The following is a 22,794-nucleotide window of genomic DNA, read 5'->3' on the forward strand; positions in this document are numbered from 1 at the left end:
TCTCCCAAAGGACTACACCATTACAGTGTGCTGAAGGACGGAGTGTTTACTACCTCATTCGCTAGCCATGACTGAGGAAACGCGAAACATTGCTTGCTCGACTTTGCATCAGAAGGGTCTCCTCCAGGCCCTTATCAATCGGACAAGTTATGAACGAACGTTTGTCACAGTTTACAGACGGCGGTCACATAAGAACTGTGCCAAACTTGGTCAAACTTTCGTCCATTTTTGTCTGGATGGCGTGTGCGTAGGAATTTCCTTTCTTAACCCTCTTAATTCCTTGCCCGTTCACTCACCCCCTGATTCATCCGAGAAGGTATGAGCGGAAGGAGCCGGTTTGTCTCCCCACCTGGATCCGCCCTAGACACGGTGAACCCGCTCACGTTCACTGCACCTAGAGCCTAACCACCGGACAGGGCGGCCTTAGGCAAAACAAATTGTGCATCTGCACAGGGGCACCAATATATATACATATTAAAACAGAAAGAGAAAACAATGACACGGCTGACACACTGGCCAAAAAATTTAGTCCGCTGTATTTACTAATGTTGCTAGAGTCGGAGCAGTCAGCTTTATGTAGTATTATAATATTTTGCCGTAATGAGAATATCGTGGGCCGCCCATTGGCGGGCAAAGCGGGCCACCGATTCTTTCTCTGCCCAGGGCCGCCATAAGCCTGCTACGGACGTTTACCCGCTTTGCTTTTTGCACTCGTGAGTTTTAACTATCGTCCCTCTATTCCCTCTTTTCCTCCCTCCATTAAAAAAAAAACCAACAGCAACAAACAAAAAACAAGACCGCTTATTTATCGGTCAGTGACGACTGCTAATGTGTCCAGGAGCACAAGCGAAGTATACGATGTGCGTTCATCTATCATCGCTGACGTCTACTCATTGCCTAAGCTCTTACCGGCCGCTTCGTCTTTGTCGTGTAGCACGTGCGTCAGCGCAGCTTCAGCTGCACTGGGCACAGGCTGCACAGTCACGTGACTAACGTACAACTTCCAGAAAGCACGTGAGATAGCCGCCAAAAAGTCTCTGAAACCAAAAAAATCATGCCCCCGCCCCACCCCAACAGAAATGTATCACAGGGCCATTTGTACTTTTCTGGAACAATTTCGCTTGGTAAACATTTAAGGCGTATGCAATTAAAAAGTATTTTACAGAAAAGTGCTTTGTGATGCACTGCTCCACCAGCATGGAAGTTCATACATAAATCTGATCGAGCTTGGAGATAAAGGAGAATGCATGACTGCAGCTGCGGAACGATAACAGAATTTGCATTTGATGCCTCTGTGTGTGTGATGTTATTGTTTCGGGGCTGTGGTCACAGAGAGAGAGAGAGAGTGTGGGTTAATGAGTGCGAAAAGACTGCACCGAGGCCCACGGACAATTATTGCACGACCTTCTGGGACCGACTTCACGTGCCTGTGACGTAGACAACGGTGCCAGACGAAGGAACTAGCACGTGGAGGCGAACGTGATGTATCTCGGCCGGCGCCGTTTGCGTTTCCACATTTACCACGCACTAACCACCTGGCCCCAAGCCCTTGCCAGCTGCAAGTCCATTAAAAAAAAAGCTGCTTGATATGTAAGCTTTCCGCCCACGTGCACAAAGACTTCTTTGGATAACTGTCACAACTCGGAGGTGTTTGCTAGAAAGAGGGAATAGGAGTGGGAGTGCGAAAGAAAACTGAAAAGTAGAGGGCGGAAATATTTTTACACGATGAACCTGTCGATAGTTAGAACAGCAGACATTATTATTCTGGGGGAGGGTGGGCTCCCTGCCTCATGAGCTATCTGGGTTAAACATCTTCTGCGTGTTACAATATTGTAGATGTTTGGTCTTCCTAGTCCTTGGTTTCTTTCCCTTTGTTTCTTCCTCAGCTCTATTTTTTTTCTCACTCTTCCACTGACTCTCTACCTCTTTTTTATGGTGCACATTTGATATGAGGTACAATGGCTTCTTCTTCCGGTTACAAAATGGCGAGTCTTCTTTTGTTTACGTCTATAAACGCGTTCCAACAAGCACTGGTTTCAACTGAGCTCAGCTTACGATCGTTATTTGTCTTAAAGAAACAGGGGATCAGGTGTTTCCGCTAAAAGATTTTGCAGCCGATGGTAACGAAAACAAGAAAAATAATGAATGATTGATCCGTCTTTCGTTATCATCGACTATCGTCGTTGTAGTTGGAAGTAAAGTAAATGGACTCCCCCACCTCTCACCCCTCATCACTATGGTACTTTAATTGTCCTAAATTCTACTTGACAACAGACAGGGTTGTTTTGCCAAACAGCCTCAAAGAAACTACGCATCTGAAATACGAATGAAATTAATACTTTATTTGAAATAGGAAACATTTAATTATCGAAGTAAATGAATAGCGAATGACCATTTCCCCTCGTTCACTTTATATAAATAAATTCATCATTTCGGTTGTCAAACTGTTGAGTTTTTAAAAGATTTGGTTTCATTTCACACGATCTTCTTAAACATCGGGTTAATACTGTGAGTTCTATCCATGACCACCAGATGTCTGCAGCTTCTGTGTCGTAGCCGCTTCTCTACTGCAGCAGCACCTGCGCCTGCTGTGCATCCCATTAATCAGCGGTATGCGCCACATACTCAGCATGCTGACTGCGTAGAAGCCGTTGTGAAATGGAGGATGCACCTTTAAGTCAGCAAATAATTGATGTGTTGACCTGAATTATTGCTTATTACCTATATTTTGCACCAATGTGTTTGGTTTTGGCTTTTACTGCTTTGTACCCAACCTTGCTGCAGCATGTGACTTGATAGACGAGGTGGTTGCACTTCACAACTGCTACCTGCAGCTGGCGTAACGCGCCGGAAGTGACGAAAGCAGGTGGGCAGATCCTGCTTTGATATCCAGGAGGGGGTGGGGAGATGATCACACGAGATTGAAGTTGCCCAAACACCTGATTTGATTGTAACAGATGCACGGGTGTTTCAAGCAAAATATTTAGCGGAGAGTTAGGGGGAAAGCTGTTTTGTTCTCATTTCTGAGTGACATTGCCGAGTGCTGATTTGGGTTAGGGTTTTAGCGATCGACTCTCGGGCAGTTCGATCGAGCACATGTAGTTAAAATAAACAACAACAACAGCAACAACAAAACTCTTCTAAGTGACAGAGGCAAGAAAACAAACTTCAAAGAGTTGAAATAAAGCATTTGTAAAATCTTATTAGGCGATACCATTTCCAGACCTTATCTTAGGATGAATTCTGTTCTTCTCATCGGTGTGTATGTGTGAGAGAGAGAAATACTTTGCGGTCAGATTCAGTCAGGCACGATCGGTGGTAGCACACGGGTACCGGTAAATGCTGGTAACTGTTTCCAAGGCAACAAGGCAGTTGTGGCAAAAGGAAAGGGAGGAATGGGATACTACCCTTACGAACGAGTCTTGCTATTCACAAACATCTCTGGATCAGTTGGGCAGATGTTTTCTTTTTTTTTTTTTTTTTTTACTTTTTTTTTATGCTGCTGCTGCTATTCACAATACTCATTTTTCTTTCCACTTGTGCTCAACACCTGCATATTCCACATGCACCAAACTTCATTTAAGTCGCTTTTGAGTTACAATTTTTTTTGTACACTTGCCTGCGTTTGTAGTTCTGTTCTGTAACAGTATTCCAGTACCCCACATCTGTCTCCCTTTCTGTAACACTGTCTCTCTGTGCCACTATGTTTCTCTGTCATTCTCTATGTCATTTTCTCTCTCCTTTCATGCCTTTCCCATCTTATTCTCATTTTAATGCATGTTGTTTGCAGATGCGTACGACATACCCGTGGACAGGAACCTGGACACGAGCTTTGTAAGGACCGCTCACCCACCATCTTGTCCACTGAGTGTTTAAGTGACTGTTCAGGATGTGCGCAGAATCGGCAGTGACGTCACCATTGCTCAACGGCAGCCATACGTCCAACATGACGGCTTCCGACATAGACAGTATATACTACATATGTGTCACTTACATCTATCGGGTAATAAAAGCTTCTATCTGGCATCAGTAGTTCCTTCAGGAATCATCCAAGATTACTAAAACTTCGTATTTTGAGAGACGAAACCTATCAATCGTAGTCATTCTCATAATTGAATTTTGCCATTTTATTGTTATTGTTGTTGTTATTATTATTATTCAGTGCGAAATCTCCACTGTTACGGTGTGACTGCTGAAGGCGCGGCAGTTGTCATCGTGGGTGGAAAATAACAGCTAATGTCCACTTTCGTTTGGGCAGGTGATCTATGTGGTGGGCCTGGTGGGCAACATATTCGCCTTCATCGTGTGGGCGCGCTCCGGGCTGCGCGTGTCCCCCGTCACGTACTTCCAGGCCATCTGCGTGGCCGACAGCCTCGTGCTCGTCATGCACGCGCTGGAGACGCTGCACTCTGTGCACGTGCAGGGCGTGTGTCAGATCGTGCACGTGCTCTTCCTGGCTGTACAGGTCTTCGCAATCTTTCTCGTCCTGGGCCTGTCCCTTGAAAGGTTCGATTTCTTCGTTATGACACTGATGCATGATGCAGGGAGTGAACACAATCAAATGTATGTGCATCACCATAGCAACGTACACTTGCCACATACCCGCATGCTTTACAAATAAAACAAACGCGCTCGCGCACCCACCCACACACATCAAAGCAAAACGCAAAAACACACCGAAATAGGCTGCATGAAAGCATTTTAATAGTATTCTTAATTGTGTGGACATCGTTGTAGCTGCTTAAAAGGCTTTCGTCTCAAAACCGGATTTAAACTTGAAACCTTAGAGTAATTAATTTAACTTGGTTCTACAAAGTTCGGTGGGTTGTATTCATGTGAATGGCGATGTTTGTAGGAATGTATTTTAAGAGTAAAAAGGTTAATCACCGAGAGTAAGAGAGAAAGTATCTTGCCCTGAGCTTATACCCTATTATCAGAAAAATGTATCCAAATAGACCTTTGTATCGAGTTACCTCGTGAAAAGAAATAAGACAAATGACTTTTCATTGTGGCGACTTGTGCGCAGCAAGGATAAATATATTTCGGGAACTGATGATTGTGTGTATTGTGTGTGTTTTGCCAGGTTCATCGACCTGTGCCGGCCGTTGTCATCGGAGGCTCTAATCACGTACTCGCGGACAGTTCGCACTATCCTGGGGTTAGCCTGCGCTGCCCTGCTGGCCAGCATGTTCGAGGCCTACCTGTGGCACGTGGAGCCCGGAGAGTTCGGACAGTGCGTGCTGCGCCACACCATGTCGCAGGGCTTCATGTGGACCTACGCCATTCTAGTCCTCGTCGTGCTCTTCCTCTGCCCGCTCACTCTCGTCCTCGTCTTCAACGTCCTGGTGGCTACGCGGATTCGCAAGCGGCGGAGAAACAGCTATGCTTTCAGCGTGGCCATGGTGCCGGACCGGCATAAAATGAACGTGTCCTTCATGGTCATCTCGCTGTATCTCGCCGTCTGCGAGATCGTCTACGCCTTCGTGCACATCACGCAGTACTTTGTACCGGAGCGCCACCTGGTGGCAACTAGCGCCAACGGTGACGGGGCCGCCGTGACATCAGCGCTGGCTTTCTCTGGGAACCGCAGCACGATGCCGCTGACGGGCCGCTGGCACAGCTACTACATCAAGTCGGGTCCACTCCTCATCGTCGACGCCTGGCCTTTGACCTCCTACGCCGTTGACCTCACCATCTTCACGCTGTGCAGCAAGACGTTCCGTAGAGCCATCCGAGAACTGTTTCAACGCTACAAGCGGCGAAAGTCGCTCATAATGGGCTACCGAGAGCCTCTGCCTTACTAGGAGGCATGGTCATGGGGCCTTTGGTACTTGAAACACTTAAACAGCAAATGCTGATGATACTACCGTTCACAAGGAAGCCAGCATCTTCATCCGTGACCGCGGGGCACAGGAGAGATGTTGCAGACCTGCAAGACCTTCCACGGCAGCCTCGGGAAAATGTAGACGAACGTTTGACCAAGTCGGGCAAAAGTTTTACATGACGGTTACATAGAAACTAACACTTTGCCAAGCTTGCTGGAACGTTTGCCCTGCAATTGAGGCCTCGTTCACTTCCTGCCTGCAAAGCATTCGATCAGCTCTGCGTTCCATGACCTGAAATAGTGAGGAAGAAATGGTGTAATGGATATCACGTGACTTTGGTGGGCAATGTTAGTGCTGACAGTAAACGATAGCCGATGATGAGCTTAAGTAAGAGTGTAACACGTGATCACAGCCTGGGACGTTTGCCAGTAGACGTTCTATTGAATGATATAAACTGACTTTACGCAAACCAATAAAAAGGTATTAGAATTTTAATATTGATAACAGCCAGCCAGCCATGAAGGTTAAGTGCGTACACGCTTGGGTCACTCGACCCTAAACCACATCACCTCAGCCATATCGTCCTCGCTCCAGTTACATCGACCCCTTGCCACGACCAAATCGTCCCTTGAAATACCGTATCGTTCCAAACACCGAAAGTCGAAACGATCATCGATGAATACAAATTTACAGACATGCAGAAAAACATTCGCAAGTAGTAGTAGGGACATCACACACTTCTCAAGCTGGTGTTGACAATTAATAAATCATTATATGTTACTAAAAGACCTGGTCATTTAACTCGTGCCTCCTTGCAGCTTCAACTTGATGAACTCTAGAACTGAGACAACTGGCGCGTTCTACATGAATTCCATGGCAAAGATAATCTTCTCTTTATTTCATTCTCTTATTTTATTTTTATTTTTATTTTTATTTATTTTTATTTTATTATTTTGCACCTACAGTCCAGGAAATAGCGGTGGAGAATGTTCGTGAACAATCTCAAGGTTTTTCCTTACCTCAAGGTCTTCATGCTCGTTACCTCAAAAGCATTTTTTGCTTAAGCTCTGTTTAAAGACAAGCAATAATACTAGTTCCATTCACACTCCAAGAAAGGATAGTTTTACCCGAGGAACTCTATGTATTCTTTGTTGTTTTTATTTTAGGATTTCGGCGATCGCGTTTGTTTATGTGCTTTGTGTTCTGGGGTAGATGGTTGGGGGTAGGGGTGGTCGTTCATAGGTAGGGCGTTCACAGTTGTGCCCATTAGTTTTTCTGCTTTAGACTCTTGGTGTAGACACCAGTACGGAGGTGGATGGGGGAGTGGGTAGACAGAAGAATGTTCTAGTGCCCATGACAGCTTCACTGATGATAACCTCTTCGTTCCAGGACAAGCGTCTGTATGTGTCTTTCCTTGGGATTCAGTGCAGCTATGCCATCACTTGACTTTGCCATGCCATTTCTGGCATCCTCAAATGTTCCTCTAGTTTGTCTCGGCATTTAGTTTTGTTGTCTGGTGTAATGGGCTGCATTTTGTGTTCAGTGTAAATGGTTTTTAACGATCGTACACTATCGTCTTCGTGCATTTACGGCGTTGTAAACGCTGTAAGCTCACGATATCTCATTGTGGTCCACAGTCCACATCTTACGTGCGTGTGTTTTTAAATGTATTTAAGATTTAAGAGAATTAAGAACGAGAAAGAAAAAAGAGAAAAAATGTATTTTGAGAGAGTTTTTAAAGAGAGCTTAGTACGAGAGAGACTACAGACTGTTACATGACTCCACACACTCCTCAAGAATATCCGGGCTTTTGTTGACCTATGCTTGACTGTTACTTCTCCATCATCTTCTCTCATTCATGTTCCTAGCAATGTTCACTGTGCATGTGTTTGTGTGATTTTCCTTAGGAATAATAGTAAACAATGCGATGTCCTCAGTCATACAGCATCACTACCTACTGCCCTCTACATCTTGTAAAACTTGTTGAGCTCGCCTACATGTGGGGAAATGTGCTATATAAATATATATCCTATTATTATTATCAGAGATTTTATGTGTGTGTGTGGATGTATCTTGAGAGTTTGTAACAAGATAGAGAGGAGGGAGCGTGCATGTAGACGTGGCGGAGCGCTTCATGACTTACGAGCACGCGATATCGAGGGCTGATAATATTATTTACCTTCGTAAGAGTATTAAGTACGATCAATAACGCCTACAGTATGTTTCAGCCAATCATTCGCCTTTTCCTGCATGTAACCCCGTTTTGTGTTGTCTGGGACGAAGACAAACAGCCCAGCCCAAATATTTACCTGCGATATCACTCACTTTCACAACTTCCCCAGTCGCTTACACAGATAGCTGGATGATTTTATCTCCCTCGCAGATAAAAAGGAACTAGTACTCCCTTTTTTAAGTGGGTCGAGGTTGTTTATTTTTTTGTACAGAGAGAGATATATTGTATTGCCATTGAGATTTACTTTTAAAACTTCAAGAGAAAAATGTGCTTTTATGTAGATTCTGTCATGCTGATCCTATATCAGTTCTGTGATCGTTTGAAAACTAGCCTCTTTAGTTTTGTTTCTTCCCATGTTTTGCCCTTTGAAATTATGAACAAAATTTATCAAAATCTCTCCCCATCTCCCGCTTATCTGTTACAAAATCTGCGGCACAGGATTTGTATTTCTTCAAATGTCATTTTCTTGTACACAGAGGAATTCTGGAGACGCCAGATGCGGTGCTATCGCCGACAATCTGCACAACTGTGAGAGAAAAAAAAAAAATACAAAACAAAACGAAACAAACAAAGTTTTGGCTACAATCCCCTTTGCTGGCAAAAGAATCTAGCTTTAGAGAATCAATACTCGCTCTTTGCTGTTGGAGGTCAGGGGTCGAACGTCACAGGCTGAGGTTGGTCTTGGTGTGACCATGGACACTCTCCTCTCACTAGAGAACCACATAAATGCGGTCTGTAAGTCAACCTTTTCTACAGCTTCGCAGATATAGCGAAATAAGACATTTATGAACAGTTTCTTCCAAGAAACAGCATTTGTACTATCCCGGCTGGACTATTCCAAATCCTTGTTTGTTGAGCTCCTCACCAACATGCTCGACGAGCTTCAACATGCCCCAGACCACACTCCCCACATTATCATAATTCGGGCTCAAATCCGATCTTGTGAACTAGTTGCCGGTCAGTGCCCACGTTGACTAAAAGATGGCCTCACTCAGCCACTGCTGTCTTCACATCCTTGACCTAGAATATTTGTATGGGTTCTTAACATCTTAACATCAGCCCAGTAGGCTTCTCTGATCCGATGATGCCGACCTCTTGCATGTGCCATGTATCCGACAGTTTGAGTTGGGCGCCGCTCTTTCTCTTTCTCTTTCTCTTTCTCTAGCTCAGTGCCTGTAATGTTTGCCAACATCATTTCGCAGGTACCACCTTTGATGCCTTCAGGTGTGACATTAAGGCCCAACGTTTTGGGGATTACTTAAGTAGCTTGTGGCCTTCCCTTCTTTCTTTTCATACCTTTCACTCCTGTGTGCCTGTGTGTGAGTGTAGAGGGGGGATGGCGGCGGGCACCTTTTTGTGCGTCCGTGTGTGTGTGTGTGAGAGAGAGAGATATTAAGCTGATTTATTTTATGTCAAAGTGCATTGAGCTTGCTGCTGACAAGGAAACGCGCTGTCAAAATACATTATTATTATTAGCTGGTTCGTTCCTGGATTGATGTCTCTTTGTGATGTATAAGACGTGCATCTATATGTTCCCTGTTCCAAGAACAGAAACCTGAATACATGGCTGTCTTTGATGGGTCAGGCAATTCACTGACACACACTTTGGTTGTCCCTCTCTTTATTCACTTGTACATGGGTAAGGTTAAAGGTCATACCTTAATCTTTCTCGATCTTTTCGGAAGTGAGGCTTAGAGAACACACTTTTCGGAGCCAGCTTTTGTGAGGGAGGTGCTTCGCCTCTCTTCCACCCTACTATCTTCAATCCTCTTTGAAGGCAGGTACCCATTCCCAACCGTTGAGTTGACTAGGCAAGGGATAAGTACACTGCACCACACGGGTATCGAACCGTTAAGCCTCCGAGTTTTGATGCCAGTGCTAGTGTTATCCACATGTGTATTCTACAAATAAGCATGCTTTTTTTCGATTCCCCTCTCCCCACTAACCTTCCATTTTTGGCCGAGACCTACGCTGTGTCTGTTCAATAACAGGCCCTTTATCACTCACTCCTTGTTTGCCAATACAAATTATGTTATTTGCAAAAACCTCTCAAAAAAAAAAGAAAAGCTGGTCGTTCGGCTAAGACATGATGTCGCTAACACGAGCTACTTAACAAATGTAATTGACATTTTGAAATTAATGCTAAATTAAATGCTAATTCTTAATTAAAATATGCCGTTGAAATTATTTCATCGCGGGAAATACCTTTAAATTTATCAAACTTTACGATTACACGCTGCTGTAAAAAATCTTAGCGGCGAGAATTTAAGGGGAGAGCAGCAAGAAAAAGCCTCTTGGACATTTTTAGAGTGTTATCTCCCATTCTTCTGTTCTACGTTGATGCAAAAAGAAAAAATTAAAAAAAAAAAAAAACCCACATAAAATTGTGACTTACTGCTAGTTTTATAACATGCCTTACGGGCGACACACATGGTCCTTGCGGGCATCGTGTTGGCTGCCCCTGATCTAGTGGACAAAAGGAATTGGATGATGGTATAATAGGTTTTTGTATGAAGTAGTCGAGTTAGCAGTTGGCTGAGTCGTCAAGCACTCTTTCTCCATTCTTTGTATTTTTTTTTCTCTTATTATTTATATGCTCGTCTTTTTCAACAGTTCCCCATTGTAGCTGTTTCATATCATGCATTTATTACCGTCTCATTTCTTGTGCATTTATAAGATGTAAGAATACGATCAGTTGTTTCTTTGAATACGCGTGTTGTTTTGTTCAATCGTCTTTAGTTTTATTTCAATCTGATAATAATGAGCTGAAATATATGTATGCCTCCATGTGCTAATTTTGAGTTGGAACTTATTGCTGTTTGCCTGAATCCAAATATAAATGCACTGTTACTCAAGTATTCAATGCAGAATCAGACGCTCTAAATGGCTATAATTACCTGCCAATTCCTAATTTTCGTTTCTTTCCTTTTTTTCTTTTTTTTTTTCTCCCCTCTCCTCCACCATAACGTGAGAGGGAAATTCTGTACCTATTCCCTTCCCCCAATCACCTCGGTGGGGGAGAATTCGGTGCAGACCATTGCTCTCACATTTTTAGCTCAGAAAACGGTTAACTGTGTCAACAGAAGCGTTGTCGGTTCAAACGCAGAACTTTCATCAACACAAACAGCATACATTTGTCTGGCGGTGTTGAAGTCCATCATGAACCCAGCGAAGCCAGCCTCATTTCAAATTCCTTCAAACCATTCAGCTGAAACAATTGCAGCACACCACAAACTGGTGTGTAATGGTGTTTACTGTGGTGTGAAGAGTAAATCGTTGTGTAGTCGGATCAAGCCGCCTTTGTACATTCCAAATCGACTGTTTGTGGTAATTATTAAAGACTGATGACATCGTTAAGATTTTTGTTGGTGTTCTTTTTTCTCATTGCTGAACATATTGACAACTCCTCAAGAAATTCCATGCAAGAAAAAATCAGAAGAATTTAGGAATAAAAAATGAAACAGGAAATGAAGACCTTCGACCATGGAGTAGTTCGTGCTTCGACCTGTCCTCCACTCAAGGAAACAAATTCTTCCCAAAGACCGAAGTTGTCGGTTCCAGCCATCCCTTTGAGGTCGCATATTTGTCGGATGAACTGAGAGATGATGAAGCACTCATCTTATTAATGAAACACCTCTGTTTTCTGGTGTAACGATCGAAGCGCCACTAGGCTTAAGGCGAATGTGAGCAAAACTGATCATAAAGAGGAAGATGGTGGGCGTGGGTAGAACAATAGAAAACCTTTTTGCCCGGTTACAGGCAATGTACAATGTATTGGCAAACAAGTCTGACTTAACACACCATGTTGACCAAAGTTCCAATGTCAGGAATGATTTGCCCCCTCCCCCCAAGCCATTTTTTTCTGTGACCTTCATAAATATCTCAGCCAGACTTGGACTAGATACGAACCGAAAGTACTTTTAGAAGGGGATTGACTGAGGTTGACTGATAATCTAGAGGTCCTGCTGAGGACTTCGTTAGCGATTCAATGGACCAGGTGGTAGGTGCGCCCCTCAGAAGTGTTTGCGGTAGCCTCTTCGAGTCTTCAGTGCACGCCAGAGACATTTTTAAAAGGTTTCTCTCCATCCCTAACCGTCATCTTTGAGGATGCTGCTCTGTTCTTCAACCAGAATCATGACAGCTGGAATCTCTCGGCAGTCTAATTAATGACATCAAGGAAACAAAGAAATCCGTTATCTGCAGAACAAACGCTGAGAAAGGGAATGAAACAACCACATGGGTCCACCCATTCCTGCTAGCCGATGTATGAGAAAGGAGATTCCAAAAGGGTGGAGGATTTTGAAAAAAAAAATCTCTCACGTCGTAAATAAAAACAATGATGGTCTCCTAAGGATGGAGATCCATACAACTTCGAAATATTATTATGAGTATAAACGGGTTAAAGGTTATTCTCCGACTGTTTCTTCCACCGTCATCTATTAACCATCTTTGTTGTTGCTGCTGAAGCTGCAGGCACCGACATGTTGTGTCGGTCAATGCATAATTGTAGTAATTATTTGCTAAGGTTGAACCTGACCTAGTACCTTACTTTTTGTCTGTATCTATTATCAGGGCGGTTAATGGCACAGTGCATGGTTAAATGGCCTTTCGCCTAAACAGTGAGAACACGCACATCACGTGCGCTTGCTCAGACACACACTGGCATATCCTCCTACACTCCTACAGGCCTGAAAACACAGATTTATATTTTTGTTTGTGTGTGTGTGTGACATCTTACGAAACGTTCGATGACGTCCCTCACCTATCTGTGTGTGTGTGCGCGCGCGCGCTCGCGTGAGAACGGAGTACACAATGTGCCTCTGGGCCTGTGTGCATTAGGTCAGGTCAGCTGTTAGGGGCAGACTGTTAGGTCAGGTCAGGTCAAGACAACAGGGCAGCTTCAAGCACCAAAATAGTACAGATCTTACTATAGTCGAGATGCTGACTCGATGGCATTGCTGGAATGTTGTCAGAGCCGTTCATCTTTCTTTCTCTTGCAGATGTTGGAGGACTTTAACTTTCACCAAGAAACACATTAGCCCCATCAAGATAGAGAGCGGGTGCAAGGCAGTTCGTTTAACTTAGCAGAAAAATATGCTCAACGCTAAACTTAAAACAGAGGCACAGCTGCTCTCACTCTGGCTAAGGGACATGAGAACGCAATTCAGGTGTCGGAAAATTAATGCAAGGAGGTAGAACACAACCAAAGAGCCGAGCCAAAAAAATAAAAATTGGAAACAGGTATTGGCCGCACTGAGTTGCTGGGCCCGATAGCTTTGGCGTGCTGCAGCCATATAATTGGTGTGACGTAGGGAATAAAGGAAACTTGTCAGTGCAACGGGTGGAGGCAAAACCATTTAAAGGTTCGAGCACCTCGAACACATCTGTTTCAGCACAAACACCTCCGAATTTTATATTAGACACCCTGGTTTTTTTCTCCACATAGACTGGTATCTTAATTTCGTTGACTTAAATTAATCCTTAAATGAAATAATTTCTTGGCAATCTGTACGTGAAAATCACACACTTCTTTCATTTTCTTTTTTTTTTTTTTTTCATCAAACACATTATTTTTCAGTTAAGCAAGTAAGATGTACTAGAAGAAAATAAAATGCATTTGTTTTCGAAAATATTCTAGTTATAACATATATTTAATTTAAAACATGTGAGGAAAGTGGAAAACTTCGAGCGAGGAATCGTAACGGACTTCATCGCATCAAGGGAGAGAAGTCCGACTGACTTGGCGTCGTACCAAACGACGGGTAAAAGATGGCGTCCGGTGTTCCACGATCAGGATGCTTTGAGGTGTTCATTCGACAACAGTGGTGCTCGGTGAGTGTCACGCTGAACGAGGAGTCTCTGACCCTGACGCTTACAGAAAATCCCGAGCAGACAAATTCATACAATGGAACGTTAGAAGCTTCTTGTCATGGATATGTCAACGGTGGTCCAGAGTTACCTGAGAGCATAGCTGGTCAGAAGAGGTTCGTGCGAGTGGTGAAGGAAGAACAAAACGGACTCGGCATCAGCATAAAGGGAGGAAAAGAAAATAGAATGCCGATTCTTATAAGCAAGATTTTTAAAGGAATGGCGGCTGACAAGACAGAAAAGCTGTATGTCGGAGATGCAATTATTTCTGTGAATGGAGAAGATCTTCGGGATGCTACCCACGATGATGCCGTGCGGGCCCTCAAGAGGGCAGGCAAAGTAGTGGAGATGGAAGGTTGGTAACTATACTGTCTTTGCACCGCAAACAATATGGAGTTCACAAAAAGAGTTAATGCATTTTTCAGAGCAGCAACATGTTTTTCATTATTTTTCGCTGATATGCATGCATTGTTGACGTTACTGATAACGTAAATCACTTTCATTTGTTTACAATACCGAAATAGAAATATGTGTATCAATGTACGCAGGTAGTACCAGGTAAGCAAACAAAATATTCCCGTATTATGGTTTGCCCTAGAAAATTATTTTGGGTTTTCTGATACACTGAAAGTGCCTATGACTTATCGTTCATTAAACTTAAAAACGCACTTTTATTAAGAAAACAAAAGTGAAAACATTGATATAGATTTTGTATTATCCCCAGAACTCCTGAATAGATAAAGTATTATTCTTATTAAAGAAAATTTTGTTCTTACATTATTTATGAAGTTATTTAAGTCGAAAGTATTTTTTTCAGTTTTTTCTGTTTTCTGCATAAAATCTATGATAAAGTGATGCTATAATTACATTATTTTATATTTATTCTATTATTTTTATTTTTACAAACACTTTTACTCTCATCAGGGCTAGGAAAGAAAGCATGATAAACATTTTGTGGGGAACTTGTCAGTTTAGAGGAATGTGCTTATGCATAAATAAAGGCATGTATGGTATAGGTCTTTTTCACATCAAGAACATTGAACTTGTTCCAGTGAAATATCTAAGGGAAGTAACTCCATACTTCAAGAAGTCCTCACCACTCAGTGACCTAGGATGGGGCACACACGATTCAGCTCAGAAGGATGGAGCCAAAGCAAATTGGTCGGAGACAAAAACTATTCCACTAAAACTTTGTTACCTGTGTCGCAATCTAACCATGAATGATCCAGAGAAACGTACACTTGAGTTGCATTCACCAGATGGAAAAGGTCTTTGTGCCTTGAGGTTTCCTGATCCTGCTACTTGCAGTGACTGGTTCAATGCTATCCACTCCAATGTTATGCTTTTAAATCAACAGGCCATTGCAGAGGCTAATCAGATTATTAGCTCAGCTCCTAACCAACGACAGATTCGCCATATGGGATGGCTAGCTGAGCAGGTATCTAAACCCCTTAATACTTAATAGCATAATAACTGTTTTTGGCATTATCAGCAGTGTTTACCATCCATAAAATTGAGTTGATTTTCAGATCTCCAGTTAAATTTGTAGGGGTTTTTCAGACCCCCAGATATAATTACTAATTATTAGTGCTATATTTTCATGCATATAAGATCGTGTCACTGAAATTTGATGCCAAGTAAAGATGAAATATTAGCTTTCATTATTTCAGGTTTATTACTAAAAAAATCCATGAAGCAGTGAGACCTCTGACCTCAACTCTTACATTTTTAGAATCTTACAGTGTCATTAGATATTCTTGATGTGGACATTGAAAAAAAAACTTTGTCTACACAGCTCCTATCTGTTCTAGAATCACCTTTTTTGTTGTTGTTGTTGCATGTCACATTTGGCTAGTAGTATTACAATTGCTTACATTGCAATTTTGGTTTTAATCTGTCTTTTTAGGACAGTGTAGGCTATTTGTCCTTTCAGCTAATAACCATTGCTAGGTTTCAGCTCAGTTATTACTTAGAATTCCTGAAAAAGGCATATCACTTACTGAGAGACTTACCTCTGGAGCTGCATTTGAGTTCTGTTGTAAGGAATTGTGTATGTTAAGCTACATTACTCATAGTCAGTCTTTTTGCTGAAGCAGGAATTGTTGCTATGGTAATATATATAGAGTAAATATATCACTCAGGCTATCAAAGATATAAAACATTTTCTTGTTTTTAGATCTATAATTTACATTAATATATTATTAGACATTCTAGTTAGGTACTGCAATACAACAATATTTATTATTAATTAAGAGTAACATTATTTTTGGCATTATATATATTTCAGTTACCCAGTGATAGTGGGACTACTTCTTGGAAGGCAGTATTTTTGGCACTAACAGATAAAGATGTGCTTCTGTATGACACAGCACCATGGAGCAAGGAAGAATGGGCCACCCCATTCCAAGACCACCAGCTTCTTGCTACAAGGTATAAGGTGACATTGATAACAATACATTGTCATGAACTTCTGGGAATGGACAGAGGTGTCATAATCAAGGCGCTGCCATTGGGCTAATTACACTCCCGATGCTTCTTCCACCCTCACGGACATGTACACATACATGAAACTCTTACACTAAATTGCTAGCAAAGATACAATCTGACTTCTAGCCCTCATCATGCCAAGAATCAAGGCAACTGTGTATGCATGTATTGTAATAAAGAAATTATTATTAAATCGAGAGTTTTACAACAAATTACAAATAGGGCTTGCGTTTACAATTCCTTATCTCTAAACCAAGTAACATGAGTCACTATTAACACATCAATGTCTCTCACAATGTGGAGGGCCCTTCGATGATTCTTGGTGTATGGAATCTATTGATGTCTTAGTTAATCATAGCTGCTACACATGAGAACTGAGACACTAAATATGTCCTTTGCGCTACCAAGTCTCTCCCATCACCTCTAGGCTGTAACTGCTGTCTGGAACTTAACAGCCCCTAGTGACAGGACCAACACATCCCCAGTCTTGATCCCTGCTGTTTGCGACCAAGGAGCGACTGGTGCGATGAAGTGTTAAGCATTCTGTTTCAGAGCAGGTCTGTGCACATCTGAGTAGGGTTGTGCTGGAGTAGCCATGATTCTAAGACTAACTCTCAGCAGAGGATCTGATATTAGTCGCCCTGAATATTCTCTTCTGCAACCTTTCCCCTGAAGAGCTCAGTGCGAGATGACGATTTCTCAACCATCAGGATCTTAAGGGATCATCATCTCTCATGATTAGTCAAGTATGCTACACACTCTCTCCCAACCGTTCTCTTATCTAACTATATCCAATTGCTACCTAGCAAGTACATGACGGACAGGTGGTCATTGCACCCCTTGCTATCCCCACTCCCACCTGTAATGCAACTGGAGAACCAGAGGCGCTGCTACATCAGGCTTTCTTTTCACTACCTTTGTTCATTTTAGTAGCAGTAAAATTGAACATGATTGTCCCTTGCTAGGTACACAGTAGCTGTACAATTAATGAACACAAACAGCCAGTGGATGTTTGTGAATCTCAACCTCTGATCGATTTCTAGGGGACATAATGGCAGCATGACATTCCTGGCCCTTGTCCCTACCAATGGTCTGGCACTGCCTGAGGGCAACCACTGTGTTCACCGATGTACCGTCACGTAACAGCTACCTGTTCCCACCCTGTGAGTGTCCATTTTGCAGGGCATTCACTCAACTCGCAAAGGAAACAGAAGTGCAGCACCCATGCTATAGTCTTATTCCCAGTTATCTCATGACACACATTAACACACTTAAACCCCCACACTCTAGTGTGCATGCATAACCATACTCATGCTCCATAAAATTACAAATACCTTGTTTTCAATGACTGTTTCACTTCTTTATTTTTAACTTTGACTGATTGGGAAGTTTCAGATGTGTGTTTGATTTCAGATTGGTTCATTGTGGCAAACAAAACAGTCACTTTGGAGGAGCAGATGTTCTGACATTTGGTACAAGATCAGGAACAAGAAATGGTGTTGAGACACATATTTTTCGTGTAGAGACTCAACGAGATTTGGCTTATTGGTCTCGAGCATTTGTCCAAGGCTCTCACGGAGCAGCCCTTCTTATCAGAGAGGTCACATGTTGTAAGTAGATCTATTAACAATATCTGTTTTTGTTGAATTCAGCAAGAAGTTTGCAACTGTCTATCCATGTTTGTGCAAGTACAGTTGTAGGTGCATTTGTAGACTTAAACACTTATAACATGGTAGGAATTCCTATTTTCCCTACCTGCAACATAAACAATAACCATGCCTCCACATTTATGTATCTACATATATATGTAATTGTGTGTGTGTTTGTGCATGAATATAAGATGTATATAGTAGCATATTCTAATCAATTCTTATTAATTTTAATGAGAAATATTTTGTTTGTGCTCTAGCTGTCAAGTGGAAAGACAAGAAATGTAGGCTTCTAGTTCATTATGAGAATGGTTTCACACTGACAGAAGAAAGGGAAGATGATTCAGGAACAGGAGGGACACACCCTTCCCCTACTATTCTGTGGCAGTATCCATATGAAAAGTTACGCATGTCTGCTGATGATGGGCACCGTCTTCTGTGGTTGGACTTTACTGATGATGGTGAACAGGTAAACAGTGTTAGACATTTCTCTAAAGGCATTGATTTCTTGACTTCTGTGAAATGCACCCAAACTTCTGCTTATCTTCATGGAGTGCACATAGTGGCAATCAATATATCTAAAAATTTATTAGAAAGATATGTTAATTTGCTTTCATAAGATAATAATCTTGAATTGCTTGAGTCCATGAACTCAAGTGCCCCCATGGCTCTGAAATATTGTGGCACTCTTATAAGTAGAAAAGAAACAAAATTTATATCCCATCCCATTGTGTCTCTTATCTAGTGTCATGTAAACCAGTACAATTTTGTCTTTTAGAACCTTAAACAGACGTTTCAGAAGCTGATGGATTTGTTTGTTGCAGGAACTTGACTTGAATACATGTCCGAAGCCAATTGTGTTTATCATTCACACTTTCCTGTCAGCCAAAGTCAGTCGTCTGGGACTTATTGCCTGAGCTGGTGAGCCTGGATACCCACAAGAGAATAAATTACTCATTCACATTCTTGGTGCTAATGCAGTCTGTAGTACAGAGAGTCTTCAGCTGGTACATTGGTAGGTTAAAAATTCCATGGACTGTGGTAATATTTCTACTATGCTGGTTATCACATTTGATCAGAGGTGAGCAGCAGAAGAGTTCTGGCTTGCTGAAACTGCCATAAACACAAAAAGCAGAGCGTTGGTAAATGCAGATTGTTGGAAGGCCAAGAAGTTCTGCAGTTTTTGCACAAAAAAGGCAGTTGCAGTGGTGTGTTGCCCCAAAATGCACTACAGCTGTTGGATATTGAAAGGATTACCAGGATGATATGGAGCGAGCAGAAGTTCTTTTAAGAAATAGTGTGTGCTTGCATGTACATGGGCCAGGTCTCTGTGTGTGTGTGTGTGAGTGAGAGGGAGCGTGTATATTGGTGCAAGTATAAACATCTGCTACATCCTCAAAGGTAGCAACATAGTATTAATGAAACGCAGTGTAGAATGTGATGGTTATAAGTTTTTCTTTAAGGAATTAATTTTCTAAAAGGATGTCAGTAAATATGAGCTACTGCTCTAATTGCAGAAACCCCCTTTTTTTTAAAATCAGTGTTTGATGGTTAGTGTCATAATTTGTATTGCTTGCCATCCAAAGTTTTTCCCCCATGGTTTCTCTCAGGTTTTTGCCTGTTTTGCTGTAGACTGTGTTTATTTGATTTTTCTAACAGTCTGTTGCTGGTTTGTATTTGTGTTCAGTGCTGATTTTGATTATTGAATATTTTGTGGATTCCCCTTCCCCCAGATATTTGTATGTTCATAAAATGCTGCAAATGATGTATGATTTCACAGTGGTGCTTATGTTAAAAAGATTTCTTCTGTATGTGGCCTAACCTTCTGTCCATGCTCACATATTCTGATATTTAATTTTCTTTTTTTTTACAAGCTGTAATATGCATTTTGTGCCTTGCTTTTTGTGTAGTATTTCATTTTATTGGTCTAAAGGTCCAGGCTTAACCTGTGTGACAGCAAGGAAACAAAACTATAGTTCTGCTGCATACTATATCATGTCTAATAAAAAGCTAAACCACGGACTGGTTCAGTAACCTCTTCATGTGAAAAGCATTTAGGTAAAGTGCTATGTCTTTTTGGTGTCTTTTCAAGTAGATGTTCATCTTTTCAAGAAAAGGCAGTTATATAATTTCTTATGCAGAGAATTAATATCAAATTTCATAATTTATCTGACTTTTGGATTAAACAGGTTTATTGTGCCATTGGAAATTAGTTTTAAAGCAAAAACACTCCAAGTACCATATAATGCAAAAAACCTTGTAAGAGCTTCCACCCACACTGTAGTAAAAATTTCAAATACTAAATGTTAAGTTTATCAGAATGGAGTGCAGCATCTTTATAGATACATCATGTTACATTTAATTTAATGATCAGATTTTTAATATACGTTTTTTAAATTAAATAATTTACTCGTGCTTATGCCACTTTTTACTCAGTTACAAAAATATCCACTTCTTCCAGTGACCAGCAACTATGTTGTCAGTCCATTATGCCCTACTCCCTCCCCTTCCAATAGTTGCAGCAATTTAAACATCGTATGATTACATGCTGAACTGCATGACAGTTCAAAATGTAAGCAGAATGTTACAATTCCTTTTCTTGAAGATGATGGTAGTAATGACCAGCAGTTACATTCTTTGTTCAGGGCTGTACAAATTTGGTGAAATTTATTGCTTTCTTTTCAATATCCTTATTAAATGGTCTGTTCTTAAAAGATTATTTTATGCAGTTTGTAGCATAACAGTCTTTTGTATAGACTTAAGTCCTGTCTTAGAAACTCTTGCAGAAAAGCATTACATCAGTTTGCTTTTATCAGTTGATGAGTATGGTTTAATGCACTGTTATATTTTAACTGATCTGAATAGCTATTTGTAATCCTGACATTTGCCAGATGTTTAAACTGATGTCTTAAGTAATTTAAGCTAGAGATTTGGAAATTAGACTATTGTTACATGTATTATGATAACAGTCCCTGCTTTTACAAATACAGTCAGTATCTTGATGCATTGGATTAACCATGTTTATTAAGCTGTGGTTTTAGTTTTCTTGTTTGCGTTGAGCTGTTGGAAGATGTTAAATGCTATATTTTTTGTCTGAAGGAGAATCAGGGGATGGGAAATGTGCATTAAATTTGGTAAGGTTAGGACTTATAATGAAGAGGACATTAACACATGGCTATGTTGCCATTGGGAATGTAATATGATTTGCTACATGTGTACTGAACAATCTGTTTTCAACATAACACTTACATGCACACACTTGCACAACCTTTTTTGCCTTCATCCCTGTCACCATCCTGCTGTTTTATCTGCATAAACCTTCTTCCTTCTTGCTCTCTCACACTCTTTCATTTTTTTTTTTTTTTTATTAAATTGTGTTTTATTGAGGTCTGTGCTTATAAGTTCTAGGATATATTCATGCATTTATCGCATTAAGATGCAAGATTTTACATGTATTAAGTTCATTCAGGTGAATCATTTTCTCAGGGTCATTGATTGTGCACACTAATGTTTTTATGCCATCCCTAAGCATGCTAGTATTGAATTTTCTCATGTCTCTCCAAATATTTTGATAGAGGACAGTATCATCCTATTTTCTGTTCACAAATATGGTCAGTAAACAATCAAGCATAAAAAACTCTTTCCTATTTAAAATTGCATCTTTTGTTATCAAAAATTTGTTTCAAAAATATTTACCTTGAATTTATTATAACCGCTGTGTTCTTCAGGCTTTCTTTTTGTGACATAATAGACAAAAACATCAATGTGGTCTCAGCTTGATAAATTGAATTAATCTTATTGGGAACAGCATTGTTGCCTTATAGTGATTGTGTAATCCAGACTATAAAACTGAAAATGTGGCTAAATTAACTGTTTTATAGTGTCTATAATAAATGAAGCTTTAAATTTTCAGCTTGGGTTTGTAAGTAGGTCTGGTTCTCAATTGAGGAGTCCTAGAGTTCAGTATTAGAAGAGAATCTTGTTGATTTAGTTAAAAAAAATACATTTTATCGCCAAAGCAGAATTATTAAAAGAATTTTGGTGTGTGTAGATGTCTAATTTCAACCATACTTTAGGTTCTACATATGCTGCTCTCATACTCTCTGTATATTAGTTACCATGCTACCCTTCCTGTTTTAGAATATGCATGATCCAAAGTAGTTGTGATTGATATTTACATTTTTTTATTATAAGGTGAATATTTGGAATTTAAGTTAAATGGCATTTTTGAAAGACACTTTTATGGATATAGTTTTTTTATTATAAGAGTATTTATAGCAGCATACTACAAGCTACCAAAATTAGAAACACATGCTTTGAGCTTTTCAGGGAACAGTTTTGTATAAGAATGCCTTGTCTTATTTGTTTGTATTATTATTAAATATGATTTATTAGTTCCCTTGGAGTAGAGAATCTCTGCTTAACTCAGATTCAGTTGCATCTTGCATTTTTTCTGTGATTGCTGCAAAATAATACTTTGCACATTAATAAAAGCATCTATTTTTCTAGAAAATATCATGTTAGCATCTAAATGTCTGATTGTTGAATTTTTGCCATGGAATAAACTGTTCTCTTAATGTGCATTAATGCTCATGTTGAGTACATTGCACTGACTCAGATCTTATCGTAAGATGGCAACTTGAAAATTACTGCTGTTGCAGACTCTCTGTTGCTACGACTTTATCCATGAATGCCAGTACTTTCTGACATGTTCGTTCTTGTTGGTGCTTAT

The 22,794-nt window shown here is 40.8% G+C and overlaps 2 protein-coding genes across 5 annotated transcripts in view; both read left to right on the top strand.

The window, feature by feature from the left end:
- LOC112553161 (FMRFamide receptor-like) overlaps window positions 1-10,853 on the top strand; it is a 47,113-nt gene extending 36,260 nt beyond the window's left edge. For all 4 annotated transcript variants that reach the window (XM_025220201.1, XM_025220200.1, XM_025220199.1 and 1 more), the window contains exons 2-4: window positions 3,791-4,003; window positions 4,259-4,506; window positions 5,084-10,853. In XM_025220201.1, coding sequence (XP_025075986.1) covers window positions 3,890-4,003; window positions 4,259-4,506; window positions 5,084-5,804 — 1,083 coding nt within the window. In that variant the 5' untranslated portion in view covers window positions 3,791-3,889 and the 3' untranslated portion in view covers window positions 5,805-10,853. The remainder of the gene's footprint in view (window positions 1-3,790; window positions 4,004-4,258; window positions 4,507-5,083) is intronic.
- A 2,931-nt stretch (window positions 10,854-13,784) lies between these two features.
- Window positions 13,785-21,064, top strand: LOC112577065 (beta-1-syntrophin-like). Its single transcript, XM_025259980.1, has 6 exons — window positions 13,785-14,281; window positions 14,979-15,364; window positions 16,214-16,356; window positions 17,827-18,023; window positions 18,323-18,531; window positions 18,887-21,064. Exons 1-6 carry the CDS (start codon window positions 13,828-13,830, stop codon window positions 18,977-18,979), a joined length of 1,482 nt encoding a protein of 493 aa, XP_025115765.1. The 5' UTR covers window positions 13,785-13,827; the 3' UTR covers window positions 18,980-21,064.
- Window positions 21,065-22,794: the final 1,730 nt, after the last annotated feature.

Source organism: Pomacea canaliculata, linkage group LG12, assembly GCF_003073045.1.
Source record: "Pomacea canaliculata isolate SZHN2017 linkage group LG12, ASM307304v1, whole genome shotgun sequence".
NCBI classification, from domain to species: Eukaryota; Metazoa; Mollusca; class Gastropoda; order Architaenioglossa; family Ampullariidae; genus Pomacea; species Pomacea canaliculata.

Excerpts from the sequence above, each read along its gene's own strand:
- LOC112577065 (XM_025259980.1), top strand. The coding sequence starts at position 13,828 with ATGGCGTCCGGTGTTCCACGATCAGGATGCTTTGAGGTGTTCATTCGA. Across the intron at positions 16,357-17,826 it reads CACCAGCTTCTTGCTACAAG|ATTGGTTCATTGTGGCAAAC; the intron begins GTATAAGGTGAC and ends GTTTGATTTCAG. Across the intron at positions 18,024-18,322 it reads TATCAGAGAGGTCACATGTT|CTGTCAAGTGGAAAGACAAG; the intron begins GTAAGTAGATCT and ends TTTGTGCTCTAG.